At 42.9% G+C, this 13,285-nt stretch overlaps 2 protein-coding genes across 10 annotated transcripts in view; both read right to left on the bottom strand.

Moving 5' to 3' along the window:
• The window catches only part of SUN1 (Sad1 and UNC84 domain containing 1), a 33,220-nt gene extending 28,790 nt beyond the window's left edge, over nt 1-4,430 (bottom strand). Inside the window, exons 1-3 of one of the 7 annotated variants that reach the window (XM_056336459.1) lie at nt 4,342-4,425; nt 3,529-3,631; nt 216-433 (exon numbers count right to left, since the gene is read on the bottom strand). The gene's annotated coding sequence lies outside the window, so the exon portion shown is untranslated. Of the gene's footprint in view, nt 1-215; nt 434-662; nt 738-3,528; nt 3,695-4,341 lie in introns of those variants that run through there. The other 6 variants (XM_056336457.1, XM_056336460.1, XM_056336468.1 and 3 more) reach the window with 6 other exon arrangements.
• Nucleotides 4,431-6,491: 2,061 nt separating this feature from the next.
• The window catches only part of DNAAF5 (dynein axonemal assembly factor 5), a 31,255-nt gene continuing 24,461 nt past the window's right edge, over nt 6,492-13,285 (bottom strand). For all 3 annotated transcript variants that reach the window (XM_056336472.1, XM_056336473.1, XM_056336474.1), the window contains 4 exons: nt 11,490-11,640; nt 9,976-10,132; nt 8,007-8,198; nt 6,492-7,495 (listed from right to left, as the gene is read on the bottom strand). In XM_056336472.1, coding sequence (XP_056192447.1) covers nt 7,356-7,495; nt 8,007-8,198; nt 9,976-10,132; nt 11,490-11,640 — 640 coding nt within the window. In that variant the 3' untranslated portion in view covers nt 6,492-7,355. The remainder of the gene's footprint in view (nt 7,496-8,006; nt 8,199-9,975; nt 10,133-11,489; nt 11,641-13,285) is intronic.

The raw sequence follows: 13,285 nt of genomic DNA, 5'->3' as shown, positions 1-13,285 counted from the left end.
CGCAACACCAAGCGACGTATTTTGCAGTAAACCCACAAGCGGCTGCTCGCTGAAGTGACCGATGCCAAACCCTCTGACAGTGAAAGCCTGCGGAACAACCCCTCCCCGCAGCAGTTCACTGCCACCGGCTGCCCTGAGGGGACAGCCGAGGGGACAGCGAGGATGGGTTTGGCAGGACCCAGCACCAGCCCGCAACAGCCGTTATAGGACGTTACCTTTGCACTCGAGGGCAGCAGCTGCAGCGAGGGCAGGCACCACGGCACGCTTACGGGCTCTTCCCTGCTCGGGGCGGGAAGCCGCAGGCTGTACTCGCTTCTGGCAAGGAAAGGCTCCGAGCGCCAGGCCGGGGGGCGGCCGAGCGGGCAGGCAGCCGCGGCGGCGGTCTGTGGCTCTCCTCCCAGCTCCACAGCGCCGATCCCAGCAGCTTCGGGCCCTGAGGAGAGGTTCAGCGCTGAGCCCGCCGCCCCAGCCCGCTCCGCGACGCGCTGCCCCCAGGGCTCCGCCGCCCGACCCTGAGGAACGGCGGGGAAACGCGGCCCGAGCGCTGAGGGGCGGCGGAGACCCCCGGCGCGGCGGCGGGGAAGGGAACGCTGCCCCGAACAGGTGGCGGCGGGCGACGCGCAGGCGAGGCCGGGGCTGCCGCTGCTAGCGGCTGCGGTTACCTTGACACCGGTGCAGCGGGGGCAACGCTGGGCCCGTGCGGCGGCGGCGGCGGCTGAGATTGTTCTGGCCCCGCCCACCGTGCCGAGGCCGCCGGGAGCCGCGCCCCGCCCCGCCCGGCGCTGCCCCGCCCTGCCGCGGGGCTGGGGCCTGCGGGGCGCCGCCCCCCGCTTCGCTGGCGACCGCGGGGACTGTCTTCCCGCCATGGCTGCACCCCCCGCCGTGCCCGTCCCGGGCCGTCTCCCCCTTTCTCCCGCCGCCCTCCCCTCAGGCGCCGCGGGCGGGCCCGGCGGGTGGTGCGCCCCAGCCCCGCAGGGATGAGGGGCCGCCGGCCCCTGTCAGCGGCGCCCTTGTGGCCTGGAGCTGGCTCCGGTGGCCGAGTATTTGGGGGACGTAGGCCCTCAGTCTGAAACCTGTGACTGGAGTCGCGTTTCGTTACACCTCCAGCCCCCCAGCCCAGAGGTTTCCTCATGGGCAGCGGGGACGGGGCAAATGGCGGTAAACAGAGGGTAGGGAATGTGTCACTTGGGAAAGGGTGATCAGGCCGAAAGTTGTGATTTCCCCATGCATGCTGGAGAAATGCCTCCACTTGCTGGGAAAAAGTGGGTAATACGTAATTATCAAATAAATAGACTCTTGTGTACTTGTTCGTGTTCAAAATGGGTAAAATCAGCCAATCCTTAAACGGAAAAAGCAGCAAAATAAAGACATTAACTTAAGACATTAGCTGACGTCTCTGTAGCACTGATTTTAGGCAATTACTGTTTACTTTAGGAGCTTGGCTCCAGCTCCGCGCAAGCCCCAAGATGCTGCAGCCAAAGCTGAGCTGACACCAGTCACACCTGGAAGCCTCCCGCAGGGGAGACCTGCACCCCTCGCCCAGCTGTGCAGAAGGGTAAATCACCTCGCTTTTCTGACCACCCCTTCCCTTTTCTGTACTTACTCCCCACCTGCTTTCTTGTCTTTAGAGCAGACAGTGTTTCAGGGCTTAAGATCGTCAGGGCAAAATCACTTCTTACTTTCAATCTCCCTGAATTTCTTTGGTGGTGTGAGGCCAGGCCCTCCTGGGGATGTTTCTCCCCCTGTTCCCCTGGAGCCTGGCCAGGGCTGGCTGCGCTCCGTGCGGCACGACAAGGCATGTCTCTCTCCCTGGCACTGCTCCAGCTCCCCAGGCTACTCTGAAGTGTCCTGAACAGTTGTTTTTCCATCAGGCCCAGGCCAAGAGGCTGGAGGAGGGTGGCTTAGATTCAGCCTTCCCTCCGCTCCTCAGCTACAAGGAGCAATAGAACCTTTGGCCTCTAGGATTTAAGGGAAACTTGGTTGCATGTCCCTGTTTTGTTAAAAGAAGCTGGTGCATATAGGGAGTTAATTTTTCCACGCTTCAGAAGAAAGCGCTCTGAGGCAAACAAAAGTTCAAAGTTTTTCAGCGCCCAACGAGCTCTGAACATAAAGCGGGCTCACTTGATTTTATTGGCTAAGCTGAAGTCTGTAGAAAAACGTTCAGTAAGAATAAAAATTGATTTTATTAAAATTGTTTCCGTTTTAACACTGTAGAGGGCAGTTAGGAATTTAGGGGAAAAAAGCTTTCTTAACCAACACTGGACACAGGGAAACTGCAATACAAGGCCAAACCAACCCAAGGTCCACATTTCTCTAGTCCTACCTCTTCTTCCCTTCCCACCCCAGCATGTTTCCCACATTATTGCTCCCCTCCCACTCCCATTGCCATAACACTCCTGCACTCACACCCAGCAAACCTGTTCTGCTCTGCATTCTGGTCCTTGCTATCAAAAGGCACAGGTCCCCACAGCAAGTGGAGGTACAGACTGAATGTGACAGAAACCAGTATGGCAAAGTGTTTCTGACTGGTAATACTGGGTACTGGGCAGGGCATGCCACTGTGAAGGTTGGAAAGGGTGAAATGCTGCTCTTCCCATGGCTACGGAGGGCCAGCATGCCATGGGTACGTACATCGCCGATGCAGGGGTGCCAGGAGGCACTGTGCAGGGCTGGGGGATTGCTGAGCACAGGCCAGTGACGGCACTGCGTCACCGTGATGGGTCCGTGAGGGGACCAGATCCCTACTTCAGCATCTGGAGGTGGTGGGCTTGGGGAAGCACTGAAATGAGTCACAGGGAGCACAGCAGCAGCCTGGGGAGGGATGCTAGGGTTGGGGTGCTGTGGCAGCACGTGGCAGGGGTGTGCCAGGCAAGGGGGATGCTGTGGGTTTGTTCCTTGGTGTGAGGAAGTGCAGTAACCTTATGTCCAAGCGGAGATAATCATATATATGCATGAGTATGAAAATTGTGTAAAATACCTGGAAAAATGATTTCTTGCTCATTAAAGAAAAAGTTTCTCACCATCTGCATCACACTTTATGGTTATGCTCATCAGGGCCCTTCCTCTACACCATCATTGCTGTCAGCCAAAGGCATCGGGCGCTCCATAGAGAACAATTAGGTTATCAGTTAAATGAGAGCTGTAAAGTACTTCAATTCCATTTTGCCACTAGATCCTGCCATCGTCCTGACTTACAGGGGATTTCAGACATTAACAAGAAAAGCCGATTACATACAAGGCAGGCTGACGGAGCAGCCGTTCTCCTCACAGCTCTCATCTGCTGCCTCATCTCCGTTACTGCTGTTCGTGAGCTTCCTTGGGGGATTGATCTCAGTAAATGGACACAAGCCTGTTAACTGTTAATTTTTGTTGATCCTTCAGCTGTCTAATAATGAAGATATGGGGTTTTTTTGCTTTATTTTTCTTTCTTTTTAAAATGTGGTCAGAGCTTCACATGAAAGGGCTGAGGCACGGAGCAGTCCATTACATACCCACCATGATCCACTCTTCTAGCCAAGAGTTGCTCACCTTCCCATGCGGTGATCACAACACAGATTCTTCAAATGAAACAGAAACTTGGCTCCTCTGAAAGCGGCGGCTGAATTCCACAGGCCAAGACGGTCCTGTAGGTCTGGGGCAATGCTCGTGTGTTTGCATTGTGCAGACAAGGGACTTCCCCCAAGTGAGATAAACCCTACGCAATAACCCACCGGAACTCTAAATTAATATGCATATAGAGAACTGTAGCTATTATAGTATAATAATTTAAATACAGTAAATAATAAATAAAACAGTTTAATAACGTAACTGTTATGGTTACATGATACTATAATACTATAGTATAGTAAAACTGTACTATACTATACTAGTTATTTCTGGTTATTTCCACTTACAACTAGACAGATATTATACTATAATAACTGAAGTTCTATATGGAGAGATGAGATTAGGCTTCAAGTTCTGATGGGTTATTATAGTTTATAATAACTTTCCGGTCATAACTAGCAGTTAGTCTCTGGGGAGCACACTGCGTACGCAAACAAAGTACATCAGTGCATCTTTACCGCGGGCTCAGATGCACTGCCAGAAACCTGCAGACAGGCGATCTGCAATCTGCCTAAAGCATTTCTGAGGAAATCTGGACTGCCTGTAAGGACCTGCATGGACGAGAAGCGGATGGATCTGGGAACATACTTAACCTCCCATCTCTCCTAGAAATGCTCTCTGATGTAGACTTTCAAAGTCTAGGCGCCTCGTTTGACAGTACCCTCTCAATGTCTAATTAATAGATTCTATTTAAGGTAGTCAACAAATTCTATATTCAGTTAGATATTCACTTACCAAAACCTTTCTTTTGCTGAGAATCCAAGTCCCCGGATCCTCCACAACAGGTCTTGTAGCTGACAAGGACGAAGACAGAAGCACATCTGTTTGTCACAGGAAGGGCAGGGCTAAAGACTGCTTATCTAAAGAGTCTGAAATTTTGAGATAACTGCGTGGCCCCAAAAAAAATTGTCCCGGCTTTAAAAAGTTATGTAATGAATATGATCTTAGTAACATTAGGCAATGAATGCAAATAAAATCTAGTACATGTAATAGCTGAGCTAGCAAAAAAGAAAAAAAATTTGTACATTTCAGTCGTGTTCCTACTGATGCAGTTAATGGTTGAAGCTGAGAAAGTTGAGCCTCAAAGAACATAACTTTTGCAGGCTCAAATACCATCCACAGAAGACTCAGTTATAGTACTTCCTCATAACTGGATTGGAGAAATTTGGGTTATATGAATTGAACTATGGTAAACTATAAGCAGGGTCAGCGCATTGCTGAATTCCTGTCGAGAACACTTTCTAATAAAAGGACGTAGTGGCACATAATCTAGTTTGTCATACATTTGTGAACAAGATCAGCTTGCTCTTTAACACGTCTCTAGAAGGACTATTAGAATATTCAATTCAAAAAGCTCTCCTGGCTCTCAAGAAAAAAGCTGGTTTGTTGGACGATGCGGAGATTTCTCTTTGGGAGGCATCCCACAGCAGACTGCTCTGGAAGATAACAAAATTGCTCAACCTATGCAGAAAAAAATTTTCCCAGCCTGCTGGAGATATCAAGCTTGATGAATACTTCAGCTCTTACTACTTCTGTACCAGGTTTAGAACATTTTTAAATACTTTCACTAGATTTCACTTCCCCTAAGAAGGTTCTTTCCTCTAATCCTACATTTGAAGTTGGGTTTTCAAATATCTCTTCTTTTGATCAGAAGAATAATTAAAAGCACCTGTACAACATTTGTAATGCAGCTATCACGAGGCCACAATTAGTGGTAAAGTAAAAGAATCTAAATTTTGCCAACATAGGAAGCAAATAAAATTGTGCCTGTAGTAATGTTAAGTAGGATTTATTTGGTGGACTTTCAAGGGAACTTTACAATAAGAACTGGTTCTTAGTGCTGAAGCAAAACTTTAGGTTGTGTTGGAAGAACCTGCTGCTTTGCAACACTTTGAAACAATTCTTTTTGAGAACAGACTTGTTGAAACCAACAGTTGAATGAAAACTCGATGGGGTCAACTAGGATAGTTATGTAGTCTGTTTCCAGTCTAATTAAATTGGCTTTTTATTAATCAGTTAGACTAAGGAAACAATGTCATGGAATCACAGAACAGCTGAAGCTGGAAGAAGCCTCTCTAGATCATGCAGTCCAAATCCCTGCCCAAGCACAGTCAGGTAGAACAGGTTTCCCAGGGCTGTGGTAAATCAAGTTTTGACTATCTCCAAGGCTGGAGACTCCACCACCTCTCCACTCCATTTACTGTCTTCTAGGGATTTTTATTTTACTCACATTTCCCCTTTAAGAATTTCAGCTGACCCTCCAGGTATAGTGAGTTAAATAGTTTTTAGTAAACTAAAAGGCTGCTCAATACAGGAACGGTTCTAATTTTGGCTTTTCATGAAAAGAAAGTCAACTTTAAGACAGTACATATGATCTAAAATGAGTATCCTGTTCTACAGGAATGCAAAATAGCTTTTGGATCCATAAGAAACTACTCAATTATTCTGCATCGTTAGTATTATTGTCCCTTTTTGGCTGAATTTTCAAAGCAAGCTAACATATTGTGTAGAAGTAGCCATGAGTTTGCATGACTTTGCTTTTAAGCTCGGAGTAAGTCTTGTCTAGCTAATCTCTCTCAAATGTTTCTTTGAGAATGCAAGTAGATATTGCTGCAAAGAGATCATGGTTGGGTTAACAATTATGTCACAAATCTGAAAAGGTGAAGTTAACTCAGAAGGATAAACAAACACGAGGACTTCCTACAGCAAAGGAGTATTACCAAACCCTACTGAGCCTATTTTTCTGGTTTTAGACTTGATATGAAGCCAAAGCTGAAGAGCACTTTTTGTCTGTTATACAGAGAATTAAAAAAAAAAAAAAAATCAGGATCCTGATTTTCCATGATCTGTGTGTACAATAAATAGCACACTACCCCACAATGATGTAGATGAGAATCTAGCAGCTCACTTTATTACACAGCTGAGAATAAGACAACACTAAAACCACAAGTCTTCTACAAAATAAATCAAGCTTTAACCTAATGTTGCAGAATTTCATTTCAAATATGCAAACAAACATTTCTTGCTTTCCAAGGCACAATGGCGTACATATAAAAACTGCAGATGCGGTATATTTAATACAAAAATATAAATACTGTTAATCTAAATGACAAAACATATTTCCTCCCATGTGTAAACCTTAATTTAAAAAAGTCTTTTATTCTTAGTCATCAAATGTAATGCAGTGACAATAAAAACTATTCCTTTAGTAACACCGACTCAGAATACGCTCCTTATTGTACCAGCATAATGAGTACTTGAAACATTATAAAATTTTTGCCGCTTTATGCAAGAGGAGTTTGGCTGGGGTTTTGTCCTGATAAAACTGATCCTCACAGACCGACTCTACAAAGTCTGATTTCATCCACAGTTTGAAATGTTCCTTGAAAGACTGAGTCCTCAGTGAATTACATTAGTAACTTTGACATTAGACTATTACATTTGTTAAATAATCTTTCTCAATTGCAGTGTCAAATTCCTGAAAAACACTCCTCCTTTAAACCTTGTATCTGAAAAACTTCCAATGCAAAGTGAATTAAGACAGTTTTATTGCTAGCAAATACAAACAACAGTTCAAACAGCAAAGAATGTAGAATTGTGCCAATTTGACTTTAAATGAGCTAATAGGGAACTGACAAAGAAAACCCAATAAATTTATTACTCAGCTTTTCTTAAGCAAATGAAAAGATTAAAGTAATCCAGATAATACAGATTTCACATACAGTTCACTAAAAAATTTCAGCACTGATTCATAAAGCTGATTCTTTGGCTGACTGAATGTGATGTAGCAGTTTATTACAATACACTGGTGTTTGATGCTTACGTACAGCCCCTTCAATTTCTCTCACGAGCAGTTCTGGATATAAAACGCTTCCTTCTTTTAAAACTTCTGTAAAACAAAAGTAATGTTTTTTAAATCATTAGCCACTCTGCATTTCACTATTTATGTTCCCTCAAAGTAACCAAAACCTAACCTGGAAGTTGTTCTACACGTTGTGCAGTCATGACAACCCGATACTTCCCTCATTTGCTGAGGTCTGTACTGTGACATTTACATGCTTGAACACAGACTGATACATTCATAAATCCCAAAGAATCCATCAAGCACACTAGGATACAGTTACATCCTGCAGTGGTTAGTGTCTATGCTCCATAACCTGTTCACCATCTATAAAGTCTTGTGATGCATCAGATCCACGGATATTCCCCTTCTGGTGAAAGCCAGATAAAACATCATACGCTGCGCACAGGCAGAAGGTCTGAGCTCACACCCACTGAAACCCAAAGGAAAGCTCCTAGCCTGTCAGGATTAGTCTCTACTTGCACGTGCTACTTTCACATAACACTTGAAACATGATTTAAAAAGCATCGTTAAAAATACGTACAACTGAAAGTCTTACCTAGGACTGCATTTTGGGTGTTTTGATCTGGGTCATCAAGATGTATCAACAGTTCTTGGTACAGAAACTCAATATGACTTTCCATTGCAGATTTCACATCACTGTCCTTTAAGCATTTAAACCAGTTAGTTAAGGTGTGAGCAGCTGCCAGTCGTACATCACACGAAGCATCATCCAGACGCTTTAGAACTTCTGAAAAAGGAGCATATAAATAACCAAACAGCACTGTGAGAACAGCAACGTTATCTTTTGCATTTGAAAAAACAAATGTATTTTTGTCATTGTTGAAATGATTGTTGAATTTATGATGTATTTCTGTCATTGGAACATTGTGAATACATGGCATACATTGTTCCTAAAAAGCACGCCCTGCGTTGTTATTGGATTGTTATGTTGTCAAAAACATTGAAAGAAATGTACAAAATCATTTAGATTAGTTGAACAATCTCTAGTACTTTCTAACATGATACTATGAATGTCTGTTAATGCATTACTGAGGTACATAGCTTAAATATTTCTATGCTCTATAAAGCACAGTATTTCTATCAAATATTACTGCATTGCAGACTATTTGAATATGCAAGATGCAAAGATATACTTTGATAACTGTCGGATCGTGTATTTCTCCAAAGTAAAAATGTTTGTTGTTAGACTTCTACTGTGCCATGGAAGAAAAAGTATCAGCCATTAAGATGCTGAGTTGGGGAAAGTCTGGTTTATTTGTGTGCATCTCTGAGAACGTAAATCCTGTTGCATAGCAGAGACTGTACTGCTCCTGATTCATTGTTTAGCATTTAAACATCATCCTAAGAAGCATTACAGAAAATAGCTCTATTTGACATTACAGCGCTCTAGGTTAGAGTTTTTTTTCTCTCCCTGGTCCCCCCCGCCCTTTTTTTATTAAATAAAGAGCCCAACCCACTGCCTATTCAGGCCTATTTATGGTACAATGAAATGGCTTGCTCTTGGCCCTCAAACACAGCAAGGAGAACAATGTGACTGCCATTTATATAATGCATTACTGTTCTGCTTTCACTATAGTTAGAACATTATTTCATATAGTCTAAACTAGGAAGCAATGCAGATAAACTACTGGCAAGCCTTGCAAAGGCCGTAATATTGAGTGAAGTTCCATCTAGTGGTCTAATGCATAATAACGCTGGGAATGCTGCTCAGTTCTGCTCAACTGGGAGCGAGGGCATTCCCAAAGGATGTTCACTGGTCTGCGATACACCACCTCCGTGCAATGAAATACTGCAGCTAAAAAGCTGCTACAGAAAGGCCTTGCAAGAGGCAAGCGCTGTTGGAGTCACACCCAGCAATGCCTGCTGAAGCGTTTAACACCTTGATTTTCTAAGATGTGTATGTGTACTTTATACGCTTAAACTGATAATGAGACTGCTTAAAGACCATGCTTAGTCTCTGCAGGATTAAGACATTAAACTGCCTCTCATATACAAAGATGCTGTTAATGGTACGATTTTGTGCAGTGCTTTTTTTATTTCCTTAATATCTATAAGATTACCCTGGGGAAGAACTACCTAGATAGTTAAAATACTAGATAAGAGAACGCAGAAATAGCATTAGAATATTAGAGTATGGGAGTAAAATAAGAACAGCTGCAAAACTGAGTCTAAATAAAATTGCCCCTGTTCACATCTCAGACTGCTCAAAGGCTTTTTGCTCTTTACGTGGCATTAAAGCCAGGCGCCAGTGACATACAGCAGGTTTTGCTACTACCCAGTCCCTTAGTGCTTTCACTGCTACCAGCTGCAGTGATTCCGTAGGTGAGGTGGGCAACTTCCAAAGTGACTCCTAAAGCTCTATAGTGAATCCGCCCACTGCTCCAGCATGAAGCTTTTCATGCTTAAAAGCTAAGGTAACTATGATACTTCAGATAAAAACAACGGTAATTCTTCAACACTGAGATCTTTATTTAAGAGTAAAACAATTAAACTTTTACACTTACCTGTGTAAACGCTGGTAAATTTTTCTTCATCAAACTGCCTCCCACAGACTTTTAAAAATACACCAACAATACGTAAAGCCATCAGTCGAGTAATTTTAGAGTCTTCATCCATGGCAGCAATAACCTGGGGCATTAGGCCGTCTTTGACTTTTAAGATCTACAATTAACAGGAAAAAACACAGAACAACAGCTTTTCAGTCACTCTAAACCAATATGCTTACTGGTTACAGAAGCTACCATTAAGTCTGACCAATAATGGCTGGCTTAGTTTAAAAAGAAAAAGGTAACCATGAAAGTTAACCTGAAAATCTTGGAAGATAAAACAGCTCTATTTTTGCCTCTAAGCACATTTGGGCAATGAAAATCCACCAGTCGATCATCCAGTTCATGAATGCTCTGTATATATGCAGATTAGTTTTACGTAACTTGTAAAAGCTTTACACTTGCTTGCCTTTTTATTTAAAAAAAACCTGTAGGCAAAACTTTAAATACTTTGGAGATTAAAGTTATGCACACGTACCAGTAGATGGTGCCCTTATTCTAAAAGGAACCTTTTCAGTAAAGACTGTTGTGATACTGTGTTTAGTGAGTTTTGTGATTTGCTGTTAATATGTACATTTTGTATACATTAATGCAAAACAGGCATTAAGGCACTGATTCATAAAAAATGTTTAACTAGAACAGTAGCGTGATATAAATGTTTTCATATATGTGAACTCAGCCAGTTACACGTGTTCAAGCACTTTGTTCAATTAAGGTTTGTTATGAACACAGACTATGAACATTTAATAACTTTTAAATTAAATTTATTTTTTTTTAAATGCCCTTAATGTATTTCCAGTGCATCACTTCCAAATGCTTTTTTGTTAGCAAAGCAGCTTCAAAAAAACCCTCAGATTCAATTAATCCTTAATCACTATGGTGAGTAACATTTCTTCAAGTGTACTCCTTGTTAGCTCTCTACTTCAGCTTCTTCAGATACCTTTCAAGACCCATCTCAAGTTCTCCTGCCCTCCTGCCCTTTCCAGGAATATTTTTGATTTTTTTTTTTTTCCCTAAATGGACCTGTGGGCCCCAAGGCAACCAGGTAACTTGTCTTTGCCCCACTACACAGAAACACGTCCTGGCTAGCTCCAGTGCCGCTGCACAGGCGCTGGTTAGGGGTCCAGTCACGTCAAGTACCCAAGTTGTTGTGCTAATAGTGGTTAATAGTTTGTGCTAAAGGAGTAATAATTACACTACAACAAGATCTACAAATGTTGATGATGGCAAGTTCTACAGCTTTACCATACTGCCAGCCTCAGGTGTCTTATCAGAATATCATTGTCCCTCTACTACTGATCATTTCTATTACTAATACTCAATTACAATTAATTAATTTTATTATGAAAACTAGATGTCCCTCTGGAAATATTACCTACAATAAAGATGCATTCTTTTTTTCCCCCCTCGTATTTGTTTTATCTTCTTGCCTAAGATTTCAAAGTACGTTTGATGAGAAAGAGAGAATTTACCTCTTCTGGTGAAAGCATTTCACAGTGGATAAGAGCCCAAAGGCATGATACAGCTGTAGTGCGGATGGCAGCTGCTGTTCTTCCAGCATGCCACTGCAGATTAGGAGCCAGTATGTCTTTTATCACAGTCTCAAGGTAGCTAGGGAACAGCCTGAAGCCAAAAATAAGAAAGCAAAATAAAGGTTCATGAGAAAGTGATAAAGAGAGTGACAGGAGGTAAAAAAGAATTTTCCATCATACAAACATAGGCAGAAAAGGAAAAAAGAAGACTCTGTAAAAAAATAAAATTCTTATAAGCCAATGTGATTGCAGTGTTTATGATAAGCTTTTCATAACTTAATTTTTGTAGATAATATTTAACAAATACCTAACATTCATGGAAAGGGGAGGCTAGACTTTCTCCCACTTCAGACGATGCCCATGACTCACTGTGTTATCTTGGTAAACTACTTACCTTCTCTCTGTCTCATTTTCCCCGTCTGTGGAGTGGAGATAACACCCCATATGAATGCTGTGAGGATTCATTAATATTTGTAAGGCCCTTTGAGACTGTCCAGTGAAAAGTATTTATAATGTGAGAAGTATGAATGCTATTGATGAGACCCGAACTACTGATACTGCAGGGAGTCTACACAGCTTTCCCTTGGCTCAGAAACTCGTCTCCCTCAAGGATGAGAGGTCTGTAGGATTTTCCAGCGGTGCCAGTCCCAATACTAGTTTGTTTTCATTACAAACACAAATCTGTGATACTTTTCCTGATGCTTCTTCCTCCCCCTCTACTGAATGGGCTATTATAATGCTAGAAGTTCCTAGAGAGTCGGCAATTGCAATAGGGAGTATTCCCTCACACCTATTTAATTCCAGCTCAATCAAAGATATAGATCTTACACACAAGTTAAAAAAAAGATTTTGCTGCATCAGAGACATTTGTGCCTGGCTGTGACCAGATAACTAAGGCTTAGGTTATTCACTGTGTCTCTCTGCCTTAAAAAGCAGCTGGCAGCATCCAAAACAGACTGAGAAATAACAGGCTGAATCTACCTCAACTTGTGTGCCACTCTACTCAAACTTCCCACAGACCTGGACTGCAGCCACCTGAGTGCAAAACAGCAAATCACCACCCTGGTGCTTGGCAGAAAGGGAAGAAGCTATTGCCGACTTTTTTTTAGGAGTCCTACATTTCCAGGATGAATAAGTGGCTCCTACAGAGATGTGCCAAGCCACAGGAAGACCACAATGGGTAGATGTTAACAATTACCACTATGTTTAAAAAAATCCTCCCAACAGCTTTATTTTAAAAACAAAATAATCCAGCATTAAAAAATTCCATAATAATATTGTAACAATGTAAAAAGAAAATTAATTGTTATCTACTTCTTTCTTGTAACTACCCTTTATCCACTGCAGTTAGACCGTGTCATCCTGGTATAATCTGACTGAAGTATGACCAGCTAGCCTGCCAAGCCTTAACTATTTAATGCACACAGACAAAACTGAAAATCTCCATCTTCAGCATGATGGAAATAGATACACCTGGCTGCTGCTTAGCCCCTTGCAGGAGGGGGCCTGGGAAGCAGGACCACAAGTAACAATCAGCTGAAAGGAATGTGCTCGAGCTTGTGGGTCACAAGCTCTGGTGATAAGGGACATGAGAAATTACTGAAGGGTATAGAAACAGGGACTAAGTATCAAGTTGAGACTATACAAGGAATAAGGCGGTGGGTTTGTCAGCTTGCTCAAGGACATGGTACAAGAACTGCAGACATTGTTATCTTTAACTATTGCTGAATTGCTAA

This window comes from Falco biarmicus, chromosome 4 (genome assembly GCF_023638135.1).
Source record: "Falco biarmicus isolate bFalBia1 chromosome 4, bFalBia1.pri, whole genome shotgun sequence".
NCBI lineage: Eukaryota > Metazoa > Chordata > Aves > Falconiformes > Falconidae > Falco > Falco biarmicus.
Note: the sequence above shows the minus strand (reverse complement) of the source record. Positions and strands in the feature narration are given on the sequence as shown.